At 51.8% G+C, this 23,022-nt stretch overlaps 1 protein-coding gene across 2 annotated transcripts in view; it reads left to right on the forward strand.

Moving 5' to 3' along the window:
- Positions 1-21,719, forward strand: part of LOC103527806 (rab GDP dissociation inhibitor beta) — a 28,667-nt gene extending 6,948 nt beyond the window's left edge. Inside the window, exons 2-11 of one of the 2 annotated variants that reach the window (XM_030469518.1) lie at positions 3,761-3,868; positions 5,867-5,966; positions 8,416-8,550; positions 12,254-12,452; positions 12,939-13,070; positions 14,531-14,630; positions 16,520-16,691; positions 18,181-18,325; positions 19,992-20,046; positions 21,417-21,719. In XM_030469518.1, coding sequence (XP_030325378.1) covers positions 3,761-3,868; positions 5,867-5,966; positions 8,416-8,550; positions 12,254-12,452; positions 12,939-13,070; positions 14,531-14,630; positions 16,520-16,691; positions 18,181-18,325; positions 19,992-20,046; positions 21,417-21,572 — 1,302 coding nt within the window. In that variant the 3' untranslated portion in view covers positions 21,573-21,719. The remainder of the gene's footprint in view (positions 1-3,760; positions 3,869-5,866; positions 5,967-8,415; positions 8,551-12,253; positions 12,453-12,938; positions 13,071-14,530; positions 14,631-16,519; positions 16,692-18,180; positions 18,326-19,991; positions 20,047-21,416) is intronic. The other variant, XM_030469519.1, reaches the window with a different exon arrangement.
- Positions 21,720-23,022: the final 1,303 nt, after the last annotated feature.

The following is a 23,022-nucleotide window of genomic DNA, read 5'->3' on the forward strand; positions in this document are numbered from 1 at the left end:
ACCCCCTGTCAGGATTTGCTCTCTCATTTCATTCAGCAAGACAAACCCAGCTCTTGGCAGCCCAACATGAGCCCTGAAGCTTTGGATTCCAGCAGCACAACCTGACTGCAGTTTCCCCCAGAAGAACACCTGGAGCTTTCCCCACTGTCTCAGTGCCCTTCCTGCTCAGTTTCATCACCCCTCTGCCTCTTGTTCATGGTCAGAAAGCCACAGGTTTGAATTCTGACACTTCCTCCTCTTTTTTTTTTTTTATTCTTTTCCCTCCCCCAATTATTTGCAGTCTTAACTCCAGCCCTTCCCTTATCAGCACAGTTTGTTTGCCTCATTCCCTGACCCAAATGATGTAACCAGAGCAGTTCCTACCCACAGACCTGTGCCCCCATGGATGGGTAGAGGCAGCAGGGCAGCCAGCCTGGACTTCAAAAGGAATTGCTGAGCTGGGAGGATGAATCTATTGTGTGTCTCCTGTGGTTTTATCACCACATTGCTGCCTCGTTGGAAGCCAAAGGATTTCAGTGCTTTGAGTGATGAGAATGAGGCAGTGAAATGAGCCCTGAATGAAAGAATCTATAATTAATATATAATATCCCCACCTTGGTGTTTAATGGGTATAAAATAAGGTGGAGAAGGTATTTAAAACTTCTTTTATGTCTTCTGCTGGTACCCACTTTTGTTCTGGGGGTGCTGGCAGCTTGGGCAGGGTGTGTGGCAGGGAGACACACTGAATGGGAGGTGATTTGCTGAGAAGATAGAACAAGAAATGCTTTGAAGTCTTCCTTAAATGGAGGAAGGAAATCAGCTGACATCTGGCCTGATCCCTGTGGCTGCTGCAGCTCTTGCTGTGACTTTTATTCCTCCCATTGATCCTCATTTTGGCTTTGAAATCCTTGGTTGGCTTCTTCCTGGCTCAGCTCCAGCGTGGACGTTGTCAGGTCCTGTAGCACCATCTGGCAGAGCTGGTGAGCAAGGGTTTTGGAAAGATGTTCCCAGGGGAAATAAAACTGCAGGGTAGAGGCAAAGAGTCAAACCTAAGAGTGGGACTCCCTGAAATTCAGTTTTAACTGAGGAGATGACACTGCACTGGGTGGCACTTGGTCTGACAGTACCACAGTGCATGTGGGGACTCCTTAACCCTCTTATTGACACCCTAAAAGTCACCTCTGCTTCATTTGTGTGGTTCCTCAGCCTTGTGGGGCTTTTATATAGTGTCTCAACACAGGGTTGGCTGCAGCTGTGTCAGCTTTGGCTTTAGCAAGGATGTGAGGGATCTGGAGCCTGGGGAGGATGCTGTGGTGCTAGGAGGAGGAGCTAATGGATCCCTGAGAGGTTTTGTGGGAAGCAGAGCAGCTGATCCTGTTTCCTGATCCATGTGGTGGTCATGAAGCCCTCAAATCACCCGTGGCTTCAGGGATTAACCTTGGAGTGCCCCTTGCTTGCTGTGCACCACTCAGGCAGCTCAGGCTTTGCTCTTTGGGCCCTCAGCTGCATTCCCATGGGATCCTGAGGGGTGAAGGACTGGTTAGCAGTGCCTTGCACTCCCAGCAGGGAAGATTTGCCCAGTGTCACCTGGAAGTGAAGCCTCCCAGCCATCCTCCAGGTGTTAGGACATTTGGAAACAAAAACATGAAGCTGAACATGAGCCAGCAGTGTGCCCAGGTGGCCAAGAAGGCCAATGGCATCCTGGGCTGGCTCAGGAACAGCGTGGCCAGCAGGTCCAGGGAAGGGATTCTGCCCCTGTGCTCAGCTCTGGGGAGGCCACAGCTTGAGTCCTGTGTCCAGTTCTGGGCCCCTCAGCCCCTCAGGCAGGAGATTGAGGTGCTGGAGCAGGTCCAAAGGAGGCAACTGGGCTGGTGAAGGGACTGGAGCACAGATCCTGTGAGGAGAGGCTGAGGGAGCTGGGGGTGTTGAGGCTGGAGAAGAGGAGGCTCAGGGGAGACCTCATCACTCTCTGCAACTCCCTGAAAGGAGGTTGGAGCCAGGGGGGGGTTGGGCTCTTTCCCAGGCAACTCTCAGCAAGACAAGAGGGCAGGGTCTCAAGTTGTGCCAGGGGAGGTTTAGGTTGGAGATTCGAAAGAATTTCTTTCTGGAGAGGGTGATCAGGCATTGGAATGGGCTGCCCAGGGAAGTAGTGGATTCTCCGTGTCTGGAGATCTTTCCAAAGAGCCTGGATGTGGCACTGAGTGCCATGGGCTGGGAACTGCAGTGGGAGTGGATCAAGGGTTGGACTTGATGATCTCTGAGGTCCCTTCCAACCCAGCCCATTCCATGATTCTATGAAAACCCCTCCTGCAAAGCTGCCTGGAGCCTGGGTGGGCCTTTAGCTGGTGAGGTTGAAGATGGTTTTAGAAGCAGAGAAGGCTGGAAAAGACCTCCAAGAGCATCAAGTCAGCCCAACACCACCAAGCCAACTGAACAGTGTCCTGAAGTGCTGCATCCACACATTTTTCAGGCATCCTCAGGGATGGTGACTCCACCACTTCTGGGCAGACCCTTCCAGAGCCTTTCAGGGAAGAAACAATTCCTGAAATCCAACTCAGCCTCCCCAGCTTTGAAAGCTTCCTTCACACTGAGGATTTACCCCCAGTTGGGATTTACAAGCCCTGTGAACAACGTGCAGTGGGAGGCTCTCTGCTTTTGAACTCTGGTTTGGCTGAGGACTCTGGTGGCATCTCAGCAGCTTTAACAAAAGAGAACATGAGATGGAGTCAGGATGCCCAAATGAGATGAGTCTGATGGTGACCAAGAGCTCAGCTCCAGTTTCATTCTCCCTTTGGAGAGGCAGAGCAGGAAGGAGCAGTGAAACCTCCACCACAAGCAGTCCTAAAAATCCAAATATTCATTTTTATTGTTGTTGTTAAGCTCTTCAACTCGTGCATGCCAGAGCTGGTGACCAGGGTTAGTTGCAAAGTTGGGTTTTAATGAGGATTTAACCAGCCAAGTCCTCAGCTGGTTCTGCAAACTACAGCTTGTGGTCCCTGAGCTTGGTCTCAGCCTCTGGGTGTTGTGTTTGGGTGCTGCTGCTCAAAGTATTCCTGGTGGGTTTCATCTCAATGTGTGCAGAGCAAGGAAAGCAAAGTGTCTGCTGAGATGCTGAAGCTCCCAAATGGTTTAATTTATTTTTTTTTTTGCTACCTCTCTCCTCTCAGAGTAGCTGTTGACTCTTTTGTGGCAAATACCAAAGGTGGAGGTTTTGAGGAGGCTGCTTGGTGTCCCTCAAGGCAAGGTTTTATGCTCCTGGGAGCACCCATCAAAGAGGGTGTTGCCTCTCAGCTGGTGGTTTAGAAGTAGAGATTTTCCTGATCTGGCCCAAATCACAGAATGGTTTTAGTTGGAAGGGACTTTCAAGCTCATCCAGTTCCAACAATCAGCAGGGACACCTCCCACCAGCCCAGGGTGCTCCAAGCCCCATCCAACCTGACCTGAGACACTGCCAGGGATGGGGCAGCCAGGATCAACCTCTGCATGAATTTATCCTCAGAGAAGCCCTGGCAGGTGGTGGTTGTGTGGTTTGAAACCTTTTGGTTGCCTTGCCTGGAGCAGAGAGCAAACCTCCTAAGGGGTTAATCTGTTCCAAACAAAAATCTGGCAGCTTCTTCATTTTGGAGTGAGGCAACTGATGCCTTTGTTTCCCAAGGCCCATGCATCTGCCTTCCATGGTGGGCATGCAGCAGCCTGCCTGAACGTGCTCTGAGTTAGGAAAGATGGAAGGAGGCTGAAACTCAACTAACCCATCCCTTCCATCCTTTTTTTTTTTCCCTAGGAATGCATCCTCTCTGGGATCATGTCAGTGAATGGCAAGAAGGTCCTTCACATGGATCAGAACTCTTACTACGGAGGGGAAAGTGCATCCATTACACCCCTGGAGGATGTAAGTACCCAGGGGGCTGACACCTACTTATCATCACCTCCCCAGACATGTCAGAATGGGAAGGGGGGCTTTGTTTCAAGCTACCTTTGGGGTTGGGAATTCAAATTCATTCCTCTGGAGGATTTTCCTGGAGGAAGAACATTTTATGGCACTGCCACTTCCAACAGCAGAGGAGAAATCAGTTCATCCATGGCAGGTGGTGCTTGTTTTCTGTAGCCCCCAGCCAAGATTCAAGCTCTCAGCACCTAAACCCTTGTTTGGAGCTTGACAAGTGGATGTTATAACAGGAGAGAAGTTCTGCTGAGAGCCCATCTGGAGCTCTGTGTCCAGTTGTGGAGTCCCCAACATCAGAAGGACACAGAGCTCCTGGAAGGTGTCCAGAGCAGAGCCACTCAAATGCTCAGAGGGCTGAGCACCTCCCTGGGAAGCCAGGCTGAGGGCTTGGGGTTGTTCAGCCTGGAGAAGAGGAGGCTCCCAGGTGAGCTTAGAGCAACCTTCCAATATCTGAAGGGGCTCCAAGAAAGCTGGGGGAGGGCTTTGGACACGGGGGGGTAGGGAGAGGAGAAGGGAAATGGGTTAAAACTTGGAGAGAAAGGGGAGATTGAGGTTGGAGATGGGGAGGAACTTCTTGAATTTGAGGGTGGGGAGAGCCTGGCCCAGGTTGTCCAAGGAAGTTGTGGCTGCTCCATCCCTGGCAGTGTCTCAGGTCAGGTTGGATGGGGCTTGGAGCACTCTGGGCTGGTGGGAGGTGTCCCTGCCCATGCAGGGGGTTGGAACTGGATGAGCTTTGAGGTCCCTTCCAACCCAAACCAATCTGGGATTCTATAATCAGAATATGATACCACAGCAAGACAGGACTGGGAAAGCAGGGCTGGAGTCTCTGCTGTACTGGTCAGACATTCCAGTCTGATTACTGGCCCCATTTGGTAGCCCAGTTGACTCTCACATCAGGCAATTGGACACGTGGCAGATGTTAGAAAAAAAACATCAACTATTTCCAATCCTCTGCCATGGGCAGGGACACCTCCCACCAGCCCAGGTTGCTCCAAGCCCCATCCAACCTGACCTGAGACACTGCCAGGGATGGGGCAGCCACAGCCTTCCTGGACAACCTGGCCTGAGTTATCCAGAGAAGCTGTATCCCTGGAAGTGAAGGTCAGGTTGGATGGGGCTTGGAGCACCCTGAGCTGGTGGGAGGTGTCCCTGCCCATGCAGGGGGTTGGAACTGGATGAGCTTTGAGGTCCCTTCCAACCATTCCATGATTCTGTTATAATCTGGGGATTTTGGCCTCAAACACTGGATTCCCAGAAAAGGAAATGGAGTCAGCACAGAGGATTCAACCCAAACCATTCCATGATTCTATGAACTCTTTGGCCATTATTATCTGGTGTGGAAGTGCCACAAAATGAGTTCCTGCTGATTTTTTCCCAGCAGACACCACCCTAACAAACAGCAAGTGTTCTCTGCCCTGCTTGGTTCTCTCTCTGTGAGCCCTTGGGGATGGTCAGATGCCATCTCCTGGGGTGAGCTGTGACTGTGGAGCCTCAAAAGCTGTTAGCCTGGCTGATTAATGAGATGTCAGGAAATCACTTCTCTCCTTTGCAGCTTAACTGGGTTAAATATTTTTATTGGAAAACCTGATAGAAGTTTCTGGAGGAGCCTAGAGCTGGGCACATTGATCAGATTACCTGTTAGGGACCTCAAACAGTGTTTTGGTTCAGCAGCTCATCCATTCCCAAGCTTTTAAAGCTTGGTGGAAGAAAAGCTGGATGAGCAGGGATATTTGCTGCCTGATTTTTACTGCAAGGATTTACTGTCCTGTGTTGTGCAGGGCATCCAAACATCCAGCTGGAGCTAAAAGCTTGGCCAAAAACTTGCTCTGAAGAGTTATGTTCAGCTGGGGAGATGTGGGGGTGGAAAGTGTGTACAATTGTGGGTAGAAATTACCCCCAGAAACATTTCCTCTGCCTGTAAGAAGTTTTGTGTTCTCTCCCAAGCTCTACAAAAGGTTTAATCTCCCAGGAGCTCCACCAGAATCCATGGGGAGAGGGAGAGACTGGAACGTGGACCTAATCCCCAAATTCCTTATGGCTAATGGTGAGTGAGCTCCCAAAGCTTCCTCCTGAGCTCAGCCTGACTTCAGGGCTGCAGTGAGGGGGTGAAAAAGCCCTTCAGCCATCTCCTCCTCTTCCTCACCTTGTGGGGAAGCAGCCATCAGAGCTGGGTCATCTCCATGGTTCTGTGGCAGGGGCTTCTGCTCTGCTGATTCCTTCTGCTTCTTGGAGCTTTCCAGCTTGGTGGCTCCAGCAGTGTCTGGAAGGTTTGAGTGTCCCTTTTTGCAACATCTGCCCTTAAAATGTTGGCATTTTGAGGCAGAGCTGACCCTTTGAGTTTCTCTTTTGTTATTCTTCTGTGGCCTAAGAAGAAAAAACTTGGTTCCAGGGTGACTCTTAATCCCCTTTGGTGGTGGTGGCTTGCAGATTCTCTCATCCCTTTCACTGATGCTCCAAAACCTCATCTCTGTGTCCCAGTGCTGGGGGAGGTTTTCTGCACCAAATCCATTATTAGAGAAGGTGGTTACCAGGGCAAATGAGTTCAAGGGCAACTCCCTTTACCAAATTCCAGCCATTTCCTACCTGAATTTCTTGTCCCTGCCCCAGGAGAGGGTAGGTGGGTGGTGTGGAGTGTCTGTCTGGCTCAAGTGGGGACATGCTGTGGGACAGTTGGATTGGGTTTGGTTTTGGGAGGTGTAAATAAGGGGCAATGTTGTGTTCAGTTCTGGGCCCCCCAAAAGCAGAAGGATGTTGAGGTGCTGGAGTGTGTCCAGAGAAGGGCAATGGAATTAGGGAAAGGGGCTGGAGAGCCAGGAGAAGGATCTGGAGAACTTCAGAGGAGCAGCTGAGGGAGCTGGGGGTGTTTGTGCCTGGAAGAAAGGAGGTTGAGAGGAAAGCTTATCCTGCAATTCCCTGGAAGGAGGTTGGAGCCAGGGGGAGGGAGGTCCCTTTTTCCAAGGAACAAGGGATAGGAGAAGAGAAAATGGCCTCGAGTTGCCCAGGGGAGCTTTAGGCTGGAGTTTGGGAATAATTTCTTCCCGGAAAGGGTTGTCAGGGCCTGGCCCAGGGAGTCCTCAGAGCCCTGGAGGGGTTTCAAAGCCGTGGAGCTGTGGTTCTGAGGGCCATGGGGTGGCCTTGGCAGTGCTGGATTAACACTTGGCCTTTTGATTGTCTTAAAGGGTTTTTTTTTCCAACCAGAAGGATTCTATCAACATCCCTCTAGGGATGGGACAGTGGGTGGGGGCAGTGAGTGGGCCAAATTTGGGATAAATTGTCTGGACAATTGGTGCTCAGGCCCTGCTGGGTCTGCAGGGAGGGACTGAGGAGCTGCTCCTCCTCTCTGCTCTGGGTGCAGAGAGGTGACCATTGAGTGTGAGCAAACTACAGGGTGCAAAGAGCAGCAAATTCATGTGCTGGAGCAAGGGGTTTACTCAGAGGTCTCATGGAAACCACAGGGGTGACAAGGAAGCTGTCAACTCCCTGTAAGAAAACCTTACAACCAGTTTGCACCAGTGAGCATCTGCCACACCCTGCCTGTTACACGAAGGTGTAAGAGATGTGTGGGTTGAAGGTGGTGCTGCTGCTTTTGGGGGTTTTGCTGTGTTAGGAGAAGTGTTGCTTTCTGAGGAGCTGTCACGGTTTAACACTGGCCCGGCAATTAAACTGAATAACAGACGCTCTCTATTAATCTCTCTTTCTCCTTGATAGAGAAAGGAGAGAGAATAAGGGAGAGAGACTGATGGGTTGGAAACTAAACTACACAACTTTAATGAAACAGTAGTGATAAATAGGTAAAATTACTAAATATATACAAATATACAGGAAAATGGATACCACATTCCTCCCCCCTCTCCCCCAATAACTCTCACGTCACCACTGAGGCTGCAGGGCAGCCCTGGGAAAGTCCAGGCTGGAATCCTGGAGTCGGCAGCAGTCGGGAACTGGAGGCAGGAACACACAGATATGGGCTGGCACGGATCAGGACCACAGGCAAACAAACGGACGGGATCCTTCCAGGATGCCGGGTGAAGGAAGGGAAGCAGGAAATCAGGAAAAGATCTGGCTCGGCCATCGTGATGCCTCAAATTTATACTGAGTGTGACGTATATGGGATGGAATACTCTGTTTGGTTAATTCTGGCATCTATCTTGTCTGTTCCTCCCCAAAGGAGGGCTCAGGTGGGGCCTCTGTGTCCTCCTGGACGGTAAAATATTTTCCTCAGAGCTGAGCAGTGTCCTTGGCTCTGCACACCAGTCTCTAGCAGTAACTCTAAACATCAAGTGTTATCAGTCCTAGAAGCACATACACTGCATGAGAAACTTGCTGTTAATTTCAGCAAATGCAACTACTTACAAGGGACTTAGCTAAAAGCAAAAGTACAGAAACAGAAAACCACCTTTATCCTGGCCCAAACCAGGACAGGAGCACTTTCCTCCTCTTGGCTTCTGCCTGCAGGGGGTTGATTTGTGCCAAAACTTCCTTTTTTTTTTCAGGTCAGTTGGTAAAGATGTTGCTCTACACAGAAGTTACTCGCTACTTGGACTTCAAGGTGATCGAGGGGAGCTTTGTCTACAAGGGAGGGAAGATCTACAAAGTCCCTTCCACTGAGGCAGAAGCCCTTGCATCCAGTGAGTAGTTACACCTTGTTGTATCTCCTCAGGCTTTGTCAGCTCCTACATCTCTAAATGAAGCAAGACAAGTGTCTGCCCCCCACACCCCAGAGGGTTCTGTCCTCCTCTAGAAAAATAAATCTTGATGCTCCTCAGCTGTGGAGATCCAGGGAGGTTCTCCTCCTCTGCTCTGGGGAGAGCACCCCTGGAATCCTGGCTCCAGTTTGGGGCTCCCCAGTTGAGGAGAGACTGGGATCTACTGGAGAGAGGCCAAGGGAGAGCTGGGAGGGTGAGGAAGGGACTTGAGCATCTGTGCTGGGAAGAAAGAGTGAGAGGCCTGGGGCTGTTGAGGCTGGAGAAGAGAAGGCTGAGAGGGGATGTGCTGAATGTCCATCAGTAGCTGAGGGGTGGGGGGCAAGAGGAAGGGGCCAATCTCTTTTGGGGGTGTCCAGGGAGAGGCCAAGGAAGACTGGGTTGAAGGGAGAAGAGAGGAAGTTGCAGCTCAGCATGAGGAGAAAGTTGTTGAGGGTGAGGCTGAGGGAGCCCTGGCCCAGGCTGCCCAGAGAGGTTGTGGAGTCTCCTTCTCTGGAGCCTTTCCAAACCCCCCTGGCTGTGTTCCTGTGTGGGCTGCCCTGGGGGATCCTGCTGGGGCAGGGGGGTTGCACTGGGGCATCTCCAGAGCTCCCTTCCCACCCCTGACATTCTGTGGTTCTGTGACTCCACCTCAGTCACAAGTTCTGCTGACATCTGCATCTCATTTGAGTACAAACACCACTTGTAGTGGGACTTTTGGGCTTCCTGAGCCTTGAGTCCCCATTTCCTTGGAGCTTTCAAGTGGAATTGGTCAAACTGCCTTTTCTGTGGTTCATTTGGTCAGAATTCAGCAGCATTTTACTTCCTCAGGAGCTTTCATTTGGGGCTCACTCTTGGCCATAAATATTTAACATCAGGTCCTTATTGGGTGGAATTTTGAGTGTAAAACATGTCACTTTCATCAGCAGGGAGATTAGAATGATTAATTCTGACAGGTGCCACCTTGGTCCTTCAACTTGGCCACGTTGCTGTCTCATCAGCAGCCTCACAGAGAAGATTTAATGCTGGCAGAAGTAGGAGGTGCCTTTGGTGCTGCCTCTGCAAGTCCAGTCCTGCTCCTCCAGTCTGTAGGAAATTAAAACTTAGAAATGGTGCCTTGGCCAACCTCATGGTTGATGTTTTGACCTTCACAGCACTTTCTGGTTTCTTGGTGAGGCTGCAGGAGAACCTGGGGCCACTTGGTTTGGTGGAGCTTTGGTCACCAGCCTTTGGTGATGCCTGGTATCATGCTTTCCTGAAGCCTGGTGGATCCCAAACACAGGGCTGGGACTTGTGGAAACTGCTCCTCAAGCTTCCCCCCAGCTGGAAGTAGTGCTGAAGCCCAGCCCTCAGTCATGCTTTGAGACAAATTGGCCATAACACATCTTGAGGTCTTTGGCTGTGGCAGGGAGCTTGGAACTAAATGATTTTTAAGGTCCTTCCCAACCCAAACCAGTCTGTGAGCCTACACCAGGACAGCTTCCAGTATCCAGCAGCTTGGCAGATGTTGGTGGCACCTTCTTGAACAGATTCCCTTGGTTCCCCTTGAGGCCAAACTCCCCCCCTTCTCCAGGGAAGTTTCCACCTCTTGCTGCTTCTCAGCCTTCTTCTGGTCCCTCTGTGGCACTGAGAGAGCCTTCCAGGGGTGGTGTTGGGTGCTGACAACATCTTTTGGGTGCTGACATCTTTGGGGTGCAGGGGAAGCCCTCCAGGGGTGGTGTTAGGTGGTGACAACATCTCTGGGGTGCAGGGGAAACCCTCCAGGGGTGGTGTTGGGTGCTGACATCTTTGGGGTACAGGAGAAGCCCTTCAGGGGTGGTGTTAGGTGGTGACAACATCTCTGGGGTGCAGGGGAAACCCTCCAGGGGTGGTGTTGGGTGCTGACATCTTTGGGGTACAGGAGAAGCCCTTCAGGGGTGGTGTTGGGTGCTGACAACATCTTTGGGGTGCAGGGGAAGCCCTCCAGGGGTGGTGTTGGGTGCTGACAACATCTCCTGGGTGCAGGGAAAGCCCTCCAGGGGTGGTGTTGGGTGCTTACAGCATCTCTTGGGTGCAGGGGAAGCCCTTCAGGGGTGGAGTTGGGTGCTGACAGCATCTCTGGGGTGCAGGGGAAGCCCTCCAGGGGTGGTGTTGGGTGCTGACATCTTTGGGGTACAGGAGAAGCCCTTCAGGGGTGGTGTTGGGTGCTGACAACATCTTTGGGGTGCAGGGGAAGCCCTCCAGGGGTGGTGTTGGGTGCTGACAACATCTCCTGGGTGCAGGGAAAGCCCTCCAGGGGTGGTGTTGGGTGCTTACAGCATCTCTGGGGTGCAGGGGAAGCCCTCCAGGGGTGGTGTTGGGTGCTGACAACATCTTTGGGGTGCAGGGGAAGTCCTCCAGGGGTGGTGTTGGGTGCTGACAACATCTTTGGGGTGCAGGGGAAGTCCTCCAGGGGTGGTGTTGGGTGCTGACAATATCTCTGGTGTGCTGACAACATCTTTGGGGTGCAGGGGAAGCCCTCCAGGGGTGGTGTTGGGTGCTGACAACATCTCTTGGGTGCTGACAACATCTGGGTGCAGGGAAAGCCTTCCAGGGGTGGTGTTGGGTGCTTACAGCATCTCTTGGGTGCAGGGGAAGCCCTTCAGGGGTGGAGTTGGGTGCTGACAGCATCTCTGGGGTGCAGGGGAAGTCCTCCAGGGGTGGTGTTGGGTGCTGACAACATCTTTGGGGTGCAGGGGAAGTCCTCCAGGGGTGGTGTTGGGTGCTGACAACATCTTTGGGGTGCAGGGGAAGTCCTCCAGGGGTGCTGTTGGGTGCTGACAATATCTCTGGTGTGCTGACAACATCTTTGGGGTGCAGGGGAAGCCCTCCAGGGGTGGTGTTGGGTGCTGACAACATCTCTTGGGTGCTGACAACATCTGGGTGCAGGGAAAGCCCTCCAGGGGTGGTGTTGGGTGCTTACAGCATCTCTTGGGTGCAGGGGAAGCCCTTCAGGGGTGGAGTTGGGTGCTGACAACATCTCTGGGGTGCAGGGGAAGTCCTCCAGGGGTGGTGTTGGGTGCTGACAACATCTTTGGGGTGCAGGGGAAGTCCTCCAGGGGTGGTGTTAGGTGCTGACAACATCTCTGGAGTGCAGGGGAAGCCCTTCAGGGGTGCTGTTGGGTGCTGACAACATCTCTGGGGTGCAGGGGAAGCCCTCCAGGGGTGTAGTTGGGTGCTGACAACATCTCTGGGGTGCTGGGGAAGCCCTCCAGGAGTGGTGTTGGGTGCTGACATCTTTGGAGTGCAGGGGAAGCGTTTGAGGGGTGCTGTTAGGTGGTGACAACATCTCTGGGGTGCAGGGGAAGCCCTTCAGGTGTACTGTTGGGTGCTGACAACATCTCTGGGGTGCAGGGGAAGTCCTCCAGGGGTGTAGTTGGGTGCTGACAACATCTCTGGGGTGCTGGGGAAGCCCTTCAGGGGTGGTGTTGGGTGCTGACATCTTTGGAGTGCAGGGGAAGCGTTTGAGGGGTGCTGTTAGGTGGTGACAACATCTCTGGGGTGCAGGGGAAGCCCTTCAGGTGTACTGTTGGGTGCTGACAACATCTCTGGGGTGCAGGGGAAGCCCTCCAGGAGTGGTGTTGGGTGCTGACAACATCTCTGGGGTGCTGACAACATCTTTGGGGTGCAGGTTTGATGGGGTTGTTCGAGAAACGGCGCTTCAGGAAGTTCCTGGTCTATGTTGCCAACTTTGATGAGAATGATCCCCGGACTTTTGAGGGGGTGGATCCCAAGAAAACCACCATGAGGGATGTCTACAAGAAGTTTGACCTGGGCCAAGATGTGATTGACTTCACAGGCCATGCCCTGGCTCTCTACAGGACTGATGAGTAAGTGGGGAAGGGGTTTGCTTCACTGAGGGAGGAGCTGAGCACTGGAACTGACAGCCCCAGGGCAGTGGTGGAGTCACCAAGCCTGGAAGGGGCCAAAAAAAAAGTCTGCATGTGGCACCTGAGGACTTGGTTTGGTTTAGTGGTGGACTGAGGGTTGGACTTGATCTTTTCCAGCCCTCAGGATTCTATGTGTTGCAAAGTGTTTCTTCAAAGACTTAAAATTCTTGTTAAAATTAATTTTAAGATCCTGAATCTCCTGCTGAGGGAAGATTTGAATGAGTTCCTGGGGTTAATGAGCCTTCTCCTTCCTGAATAAAACCCTCTGAGGACATCAAGTCCTTCTAAAAAGGAACTTTCAAGGAAATACTTGACAGCAGCAGATGGAGGGTGGGGAAGGAAACTGGTCAGGAAGTAAATATTTTGCTTTTGGGGGGTGTTCTGCTTTTAAGTCTTGGTTGCAAATCCCATCACTGTCCTCTCCAGCTATCTAGACCAGCCATGCCAAGAAACAATCAACAGGATTAAGCTCTACAGTGAGTCACTGGCTAGATATGGGAAAAGTCCCTACCTTTATCCCCTCTATGGCCTTGGAGAGCTGCCCCAAGGATTTGCAAGGTGAGAACTTGGCTTTGGATTCTGGTTTTGGTACCTGGTGGAGGGAGATGAGATCTTTGGAGTCAGTGCTCAAACTTCTAGAACTTCTTGTGGTCATGAATGGTTCTTTCCCTGTTGTAAGCAAGAAAAGATTCCTCTGGGTGAGCTCACTGCTTTCTGGGCTTTTTTACCATGATTCCTGGTGCTGGGGGGAGCTCTGGGTTTGCTCAGGGATTGTGTTGGCAGTGAAGCAACATCCTGGGTGGAGAATGGCTGGAGAGCAGCCCTGAGGAGAAGGACTTGGGGGTGTGGGGTGAGGAGAAGCTCAAGAGAGGCATCAAACCCCCCATGTCCTGGGCTGCATCCCCAGCAGTGTGAGCAGCAGGGCCAGGGAGGGGATTGTCCCCCTCTGCTCCGCTCTGGGGAGACCCCCCTGGGGTAAAGCTGTGTCCAGCTCTTGGGTCCCCAGCAGCAGAAGGACACGGAGCTGTTGGAGCCAGTGCAGAGGAGGCCCTGGAGCTGCTGGGAGGGCTGGAGCAGCTCTGCTCTGGAGCCAGGCTGAGAGAGTTGGGGGTGTTGAGGCTGGAGAAGAGAAGGCTGCAATGGGGAGACCTTAGAGCACCTTCCAGTGCCTGAAGGGGCTCCAGGAAAGCTGGGGAGGGACTTGGGACAAGGGCCTGGAGGGATGGGACCCTGCGAGGGGGAAGGATTTCCAGCTGGGAGAGGGGAGATGGAGAGGAGATCTTGGGCAGGCAGGCAGGGAGGGAGGGAGGGAGAACTTGTTTGGGGTGAAGGTGCTGAGCTTTAGAACCAGGTTGCCCAGGAAAAGAGTCTCTGCCCCATCCCTGGCAGTGTTCAAAGCCAGGTTGGATGGGGCTTGGAGCAATCTGGGAGGGAGGTGTCCCTGCCCATGGCAGCGGGGTTGGAATGAGCTGAGCTTTCAGTTCTCTTCCAACCCAACCCATTCCAGGATTCTATTTCTTGGGGAGGGAGAAATTCTTTGGGGTGAGGGTGCTGAGCCCCTGGGTGCCCAGGTTGTCCAAGGAAGTTGTGGCTGCCCCATCCCTGGCAGTGTCTCAGGTGAGGTTGGATGGGGCTTGGAGCACCCTGGGCTGGTGGGAGGTGTCCCTGCCCATGGCAGGGGGGTTTGGAATAAGATGAGCTTTAAGGTCTCTCCCATTCCATGATTCTGTCCCAGAAGTCCCATATTCCTGCCTGGTGTAGCCACAGCTCTTACACTGGAGGACTGTGGGTTGCACCAAGCTGTTTTTTTCTCCATGGGTGGCATCTCTCCTGGAATTTGTTCCAAGGGAAGCTGATGCCTTGCAGGAAGAACAGAAAGCAGAGGTTCAAACAGAGGTTTGAAGAGGTTTAAGTCTGACAGGAAGTTTGGATAAAGGGGACAGAAAAAGGGGTTGGAAGGGCTGTGGGAACCCAAGCTGGACCTGTTGGAGATGCTGAAGTTGCTCTTGTTCTTGCAGGCTAAGTGCCATCTATGGAGGCACCTACATGCTGAACAAACCCATTGAGGAGATCGTGATAGAGAATGGCAAAGTGGTTGGTGTGAAGTCTGAAGGAGAGGTACAAATCCCAAGTTCTTTCATCCTGTCAGGGTTTAACACTGCCCTGGCAATTAAACTGAATGCCAGATGCTGTCTCTTAATCCCTCTCCCCTCCCTGATAAAGAAAGGAGAGAGAATAAGGGAGAGAGACTGATGGGTTGGGAACTAAACTACACAGCTTGAATGGAACAGGAATGAGAAATAGGAAAAATGACTAAATCTATACAAATCTACAGGAAAATTGGTCCCAGGTTCCTCCCCCCTTTCCCCCAATAACTCTCCCATCCCCACTGAAGCTGTAGGGCAGCCCTGGGAAAGTCCAGGCTGGAATCCTGGGCTCAGGAGCAGTTGGGAGCTGGAGGCAGGAACACACAGATTCAGGCTGGGATGGATCAGGAGCAGAGGCAGAGGAAGGGATGGAATCCTCCCAGGATGCTGAAGCAAAGAGGGAGAGGGGAAGAAGGGGAAGCAGGAAGGGCTTTGAGCCTGGTGATGCCTCCAATTTCTCCTGAGGATGAGGTGTATGGGATGGAATCCTCTGTTTGGTCAATTCTGGTCATTTCTCTTGTCTGTTCCTCCCCACAGGAGGGTTTCAGGTGGGACCTCTTGACTCCTTTTCTCCTTTTGGAGGGCCAAATGTTGCTCAGAGCTGAGCAGTGTCCTTGGCTCTGCAGCCCATTCTCCAGCAGTAACTCTAACCATGGAGTGGAATCAGTCCCAGCAGCAGACACTGCCTGAGAAACTTGCTGTGAATTTCAGCAAGTGCAGCTCCTGACAAGAGACTGAGCTGAAAGCAAAAGCACAAGCCAGAAAATCCCCTTTCTCCTGGCCCAAACCAGGACACATCCCCATCCCACATCTTCCCCTCTCCAAACAGAGACTCTTGGTCATTGATCTGACCAAAAGCAGTAGAAAATCCCTCATCAAAGTCTTTGGATTTTATGTCTGTTTTTTTTTTTTTTTCCCCATGTGTTATCTCTATGTTTGCATGATGAGGAGCAACAGGATGAGAGGAGATCATCTCAGGTTGCACCAGGCTGGAGATGAGGAGAAACTTATTGACTGAAAGGGTTTTTTCAGCACAGCCCAGGGGGTGGTTGAATCCTGGAGGTGTTTAAATTCTCTGGGGATGTGGTGCTGAGAGCCATGGTTGGGTACATGGTGCTCTTCCAGCTCTGGATTGGGTAGAGTTGAGTTAATGGTGAAAGATCTTCTCCAGCCAGAAAGATTCTGTGATTCTGAACACAACATTCCTACTCCAGGAGCTGGAATGAAGGCTCCATGGGCTGGGCAAGGTTTTCCTCTGAATAAATGGAATATTTCCTCTGAATAAACTGGGCTGGCAAAGCTGGAAAGGTGCTGCCTGCTGGGTCCTAACCAGCTCTGCCCTTGAGAACTGAACAGGAGCTGCTCAGGCAGCTGCCACACAACCTTTTGGCAGCTTCTTCTCAACTCCAGAGTTCTTCAGGCTCTTTGGGAGCTATAAATGTTCTCCCAACCAGAGCAGGAACTTTCTGGGACAGCTCAGCACTTTTTGGTAGGGTAATGTGTCCCTTGTGGGGTGTCCTGGGTGTCCTGTGTAGCTGTGAAGGTGCTAATCCATGCTACAGACTGACATGCCCAAGTGCAGCCTGCCTGGAAGCTTCAGATTGCTCAAAGATGAAATTATTTATGTAAAAAAAAAATGAAATAAAAATATTTGTGATGAGAACTGCTCAGTTCTGCTTCAACCTTGGGTAGAGCTGTGAGGAACACACCGAGAGGCAAATCGCCCAAGCTGGCAGTGAAGTAAGGACCTGCTGGTGGAAAAAACACCTCAAATCTCAGTTTTGTTTTTTTTTTCCCTCCAAATCACCTGGTTCCTCACCTCCCTGAGGTGCTCACCTGAGGTCCATCTCCTCCCCACAGGTGGCTCGCTGCAAGCAGCTCATCTGTGACCCCAGTTACGTCTCGGACCGCGTCACCAAGGTGGGGCAGGTGATCCGGGTCATCTGCATCCTGAGCCACCCCATCAAGAACACAAATGATGCCAACTCCTGCCAGATCATCATTCCACAGAACCAGGTCAACCGAAAATCAGGTGTGTGGGTGGATGGATGGATAGGAAAAGCACCCACTCTGTGTGCTCTGAGGGACCCTGAGGTGTCAAACCCTGGGGTTGACTTCATGTCCTCGTCCCCAAATCCTTTTTGGGGGATCCTGGGAGGCTGTGAGCTTTATAGAGCTGTGGTTGGGAGAAGCTGAGGTGCCTGTGGTTGGAAAGCCCCCTGAGGAACCCACCAAAGGAAGTGCCCCAAGTTGGGAGAAGTGGGTGAGAAGCATGAGGGTGCTGTGGGAGGGGGGTGAGGGCTGAGTGCAGAAGGGGAAATGAATGAATCAGGCAATGGTTTGGGTTGGAAAGGACCTTAAAGATCTTACACATCTCATTCCAACCCTTCTGCCATGGGCAGGGACACCTCCCACCAGCCCAGGGTGCTCCAAGCCCCATCCAACCTGACCTGAGACACTGCCAGGGATGGGGCAGCCACAACTTCCTTGGACAACCTGGGCACCCAGGGGCTCAGCACCCTCACCCCAAAGAATTTCTTCCTCCCTCCCACCCCAAGAAATAGAATCCTGGAATGGATTGGTTTGGAAGAGAACTGAAAGCTCAGCTCATTCCAACCCCCCTGCCATGGGCAGGGACACCTCCCTCCCAGATTGCTCCAAGCCCCATCCAACCTGGCTTTGAACACTGCCAGGGATGGGGCAGAGACTCTTTTCCTGGGCAACCTGGTTCTAAAGCTCAGCACCCTCACCCCAAACAATTTCTCCCTCCCTGCCTGCCCAAGATCTCCTCTCCATCTCCCCTCCTGCAGCTGGAAACCCTTCCCCCTCGCAGGGTCCCATCCCTCCAGGCCCTTGTCCCAAGTCCCTCCCCAGCTTTCCTGCAGCCCCTTCAGGCACTGGAAGGTGCTCTAAGGTCTCCCCATTGCAGCCTTCTTTTCTCCAGCCTCAACACCCCCAACTCTCTCAGCCTGGCTCCAGAGCAGAGCTGCTCCAGCCCTCCCAGCAGCTCCAGGGCCTCCTCTGCACTGGCTCCAACAGCTCCATGCCACAGCTTCTTGGAACAACCTGTTCCAGGCTCTCAGCACCCTCACCTCAAAGAATTTCTTCCCAAGATCTCCTCTCCATCTCCTGTCTTGCACCTTAAAACCATCCTCCCTTTTTCCCATCCCTCCAGACCCTTGTTTAAAGTCCCTCCCCAGCTTTCCTCTGAACCCCCCAAAACTTCTGAGTGGTGCTGGGGACCCTGCTGGCTTTCAGGACCCATCCTAACCCCAGGAAGCTGAGTTTTGGAGAGCTCATGGAGCTTTTGGTGTCCTGAAGCCACGAGACCAAGAGCCACCCAGACCTCCAGGGCAGTGACAGAACTTCAGGTGTGGTTTTCAACAAGACCACGAGGTGGGAAGCCTTAGGGAGAGAACCAGGAGTCTCCAAACTAGAGGAGATTTTTTGGGGAGAGGCAGCAGCAGGGTTGGTGGTTTTTTTGGTGCCTCCTGACCTGGTTCCCTGGTGGCTTTCCCCAGATATCTACGTCTGTATGATCTCCTCTGCACACAACGTGGCAGCTCAGGGGAAGTACATTGCCATTGCCAGCACCACCGTGGAGACTGCTGACCCAGAGAAGGAAATCAAGCCAGCCCTGGACCTCTTGGAGCCCATTGAGCAGAAGTAAGCCCCAAACCAACCCCTTCTTCCCTTCTTCACACTGCAAACTCTTGCCACTCACAATAGGTCTCCCTCCAACCCTGAGGGAGCAGCAGTATGAAACACCAGCCAGGCAGGGGCTGGCAGCAAAGTCTTGGGGATTATTATTTTTTTTTTAAAATGGTTGGAAACAGAAATGCTGAGGTACTAACAGGCTGATTCCTCTTCTTACCTCTGCTGTCAGAGTGGTTCCAAAGAATGTTGGTCAGTATGGTGACAGAATGTTGGTCAATATGGTGTCCTGGAGACATCCCAAACCCACCTGGGTGATGTGCTCCTCTGTTACCTACTTGAGGTCACCCTGCTCAGGTGGGGGGTGGACCTGGTGGTCTCTTGGGGTCCCTTCCAGCCCTTGATATTCTGTGATCCTGTGTGTGCTGGGGCCTGAGGAGTGGAGGCAGAGGAGATCTGAAAGTGTTGAGGCTGCCAAAAGGAGTTGGAGTTTCCTCCTTGAGTGCTCAGGTGCTGGGCAGAGCAATGCCCTTGGGTTCCTGCACCCCTTGTGGGAATATGGATCATAAAATGGGTGCTGGAATGGTTTGGGTTGGAAGGGACCTCAAAGCTCATCCAGTCCCAACCCCCTGCATGGGCAGGGACACCTCCCACCAGCCCAGGCTCCTCCAAGCCCCATCCAACCTGACCTGAGACACTGCCAGGGATGGGGCAGCCACAACTTCCTTGGACAACCTGGGCCAGGCTCTCCCCACCCTCAAATTCAAGAATTTCCTCCCCATCTCCAACCTCAATCTCCCCTTTCTCTCCAAGTTTTAACCCATTTCCCTTGTCCTCTCCCTACCCCCCTGTGTCCAAAGCCCTCCCCCAGCTTTCTTGGAGCCCCTTCAGATATTGGAAGGTTGCTCTAAGCTCACCTGGGAGCCTCCTCTTCTCCAGACTGAACAACCCCAATCCCTCAGCCTGGCTTCCCAGGGAGGTGCTCAGCCCTCTGAGCATTTGAGTGGCTCTGCTCTGGACACCTTCCAGGAGCTCTGTGTCCTTCTGGTGGTGGGGACTCCACAACTGGACACAGAGCTCCAGGTGGGGTCTCAGCAGAGCAGAGCAGAGGGGGAGAATCCCCTCCCTTGACTTTCTGTCTCTGCTGCTTTTGATGCAGCCCAGGACCTGCTTGGTTTCTGGGTTGTAAGCACACACTGAGGGCTCACCTGGAGCTTCTGGGACACCCCCACCCCCAAGTCCTTCTCCTCAGGGCTCTCTTCAATCCTTTCTCCTCCCAGTCTGTATTTTCCATGGGATTCCCCTGACCCAGGTGCAGAACCTTGCACTTGGCCTCATTGAACTTCATGCAGTTTGCCCCAGTTCTTCTCCAGCCTCTCCAGGTCCCTCTGGATGCCATCCCCTCCCTCCAGTGTTTTCACCACAGAGTTTGGTCTCTGTGCTCTCCATCCCACTTTCCATGGGGAAAGATGTTGGATTCCAGCTCCCATTGTGGTGTTATGGATCACCAGCATCCCATCACCAATCCTTGAGGAACTCCACTCCTCACACACCCCCATTTGCACCCTGATCCCAGCTCTTTGGGTGCCACCATCCAGCTCCCTCTTTGGGTGCAACAAACCCACCCTGAAGCTCTTTGGTTTGATTTTAATTGATTTTATTTTTCCCTTCTTTCCAGGTTTGTGAGCATCAGTGACCTGTTTGCCCCGACTGACTTGGGAACTGAAAGCCAGGTCAGTGAGTGCCCTGCTGGGGTTTTGGGAAAGGGGAGAGGGAGATGGAGAGGGAAAGGAAAGGGGAAAGGAAAGAAAAAGGAAAAGGAAGGGGAAAGGAAAGGGGAAAGGAAAAGGAAAGAGAAAAGAAAGGGGAAAGGGAAAAGGAAAGGAAAAAGAAGAGGAAAGGGGAAAGGAAAAGGAAGAGGAAAGGGGAAAGGAAAAGGAAGAGGAAAGGGGAAAGGAAAAGGAAGAGGAAAGGAAAAGGGAAGGGGAAAGGAAAAGGGAAGGGGAAAGGAAAAGGGAAGGGGAAAGGAAAGGGAAGGGGAAAGGAAAGGGAAGGGGAAAGGAAAAGGAAAGGGAAGGGGAAAGGAAGGGGAAGGGGAAAGGAAAGGGGAAGGAGACTAGAGAGAAAAGGAGGAGGAGAGGGAGTTGGTTGCTCAACAGCTTCTTGGTCTCTGGACTGAGCAGGTCCAGAGGAGGACCAGGAAAATGCTCAGGGAGCTGGAACAGCTTCTCCTACAAAGCCAGGAGGGAGCTGGGGTTGTTCAGCCTGGAGAAGGCTCCAGGGAGACCTAAGAGTGACCTTGTGGTGTCTGAAGGGGCTACAGGAAGGGTGGAGAGGGACTGTGTGCAAGGGCCTGGAGGGATAGGATGAGGGGCAATGGGTTTAAATTAGAGAAGAGCAGATTTAGAGTGGATGTCAGGAACAAGTTCTTTACCTTGAGAGTGGGGGAACAAAACCAGGATGCCCAGGGAGGTGGTTGAGGCCTCATCCCTGGAGATATCCAAGGATTGAGGAGACTCTGAGCATCCTGATCTGGTTGGGGGTGTCCCTGCTGACTGCAGGGGTTGGACTGGGTGACCTTGAGAGGTCCCTTCCAAATGCTTCTCTGCTTCATAAAGACACTATAAACCCTTGTAAAGAGACAAGGATCTGAAAAGCTCAAGGAAGAGGTGACAAGATCCCTGCCTGCCTGTGAGGCACTGAGGACTTGGCTCAGCCAAATGCCCAGCACTTTATTGGCTGAAGAGCAAAACAAGGCAGAAACCTGGCAGAGCAGCTGTAAAGGAGATCCCTGCATGAGTCCTCCACACTCCTGCAGGAGGACAAGGGCAGGCTGCAGTCTAAATGGGTTTAAATTAAAGAAGAGCAGATTTAGAGTGGATGTCAGGAACAAGTTCTTTACCATGAGGGTGGGGGAACAAAACCAGGTTGCCCAGGGAGGTGGTTGAGGCCTCATCCCTGGGGATACCCAAGGATTGAGGAGGCTCTGAGCATCCTGAGCTGGCTGAGGGTTTTCCCTGCTTCCTGCAGGGGTTGGGATGAGGTGAGCTTTGGATTTCCCTTCCCACCCATTCCCTGGTTCCCCCTTTCTGCTCCTTCCCAGATCTTTATTTCCCGCACTTACGACGCCACCACCCACTTCGAGACGACGTGTGATGACATCAAGGACATCTACAAGAGGATGATGGGCTCAGAGTTTGACTTTGAGGAGATGAAACGTAAGAAGAACGACATCTACGGGGAGGAGGAGCAGCAGTAATGAGAATTCCCTTTTAATTAGGAGCAATTAAAATCGGCTAATATGAATATATTAAGGAACTTAATGAACACTGTATGAAACTCAATATTGTAAGGCCTGCTTTTTGTAATCCCATCTCTGAGAGATTGAAGAGTTCTGCACTGGTAATGTTTCCCTTTTTTGTTGGTTTTTTTTTTTTTTTTGTTGGTTTTTGGGGGGTTTGGGTTTGTTTGTTTTTTTTGGATATCATGTGTTTAATTCTCTCATCCTAGTAGGGCTGCTGTCCAGAATCTGGCAAATTACTGACTGATTTAACAACTAACCTGAAAGGCAAGACTGAACCTTTTTATTTTATATTATTATTATTATTATTATTATTATATTTCTTTTTTTTTTGGTGCAGATTGGAACCAATAACTCATTGACAGCTGTGTCTTCACCTTGGTCCTATTTTTTTTTTTTTTTTTTAATCATTGGTAGCAACATCCTGCACGAGTCTGTGAGCTGGTGAGCTGATAGATGTGACCAGTTGTCACTGAAAAAAAAAAAAATAAAAAATAATGATGAATCAAGGAAAAAGAGAAAACTGAGCACTCCATTATTGTGGACAGCATCCCTAAAAATCAAAGAAAAAAAAGAAAAAAAAGCTGTGGCAAAGTTTGTATTTCTGGAGAAATCCCAAGCCCACATCTCTTGTAGCACCAAACCTTGTGGGACTGGAACTTCCACCCCCCTGATAAGAGGGTTGGGACCCAGCTGTGCCTCCAGAGCCTCCTTTTGTGTTTAATCTGAATAAAAATGGAGAGAACAAACTGATCAGAGCAAGGCAAAGCTGTGGAAGTATTTCTCTGGGGATTTCTTTTTGGTTTTTTTGTTTTTGGATCTGGACCAAACGGGCGCTGCGGTATCGACATGACAGAGCCTTGTGCTTCTTTTGTTTTTATTTTTATTTTAATTTTCTTTTTCCTTGTCTCCTTGAAAGGCTCCAGATGATTTCTGTACTGCCAAGTAAAGCCAAATTCTGGAAACCAGCCCTGGGCTCTGCTCTGATTCGCTTCAGCATCTTCCTGGCTTGAGATCCTTTGGATCTTTGGCCCTTGCCAGAGGAAACGCTGGTGGTTGGGGAGGAGGGAAAATAATTCCAGGCATCCCTGGGGTTTGGTTCCCAGCCCTGGGGCTGTTTTTTAGCAGAGGGGAAGATGCTGCCCAGCTTCTCTGAAGCTGGGGGCAGGGAGCAGCCTCCTGGTTCCCTCCAGCACTTCCCAAGGGCCCTGTCTGGGAAAAGCACCCACTGGAAGTGTCAGCTCTGCTCTTCCACAGCTCCAGGACGAGAAGCAGGAGGGAATCCAGGTGGGAATCTTGAGTGTTCCTGCAGCCTGAAGGGTCCTGCTGGAGGGCAGCAGAGAGCAGCAGGGATCCTCTTGATTTTAAGGAAAAAAAAAAATGGGAAATAAAGCCTTGGATCAGCTTT

This window comes from Calypte anna, chromosome 1 (genome assembly GCF_003957555.1).
Source record: "Calypte anna isolate BGI_N300 chromosome 1, bCalAnn1_v1.p, whole genome shotgun sequence".
Lineage (NCBI taxonomy): Eukaryota > Metazoa > Chordata > Aves > Apodiformes > Trochilidae > Calypte > Calypte anna.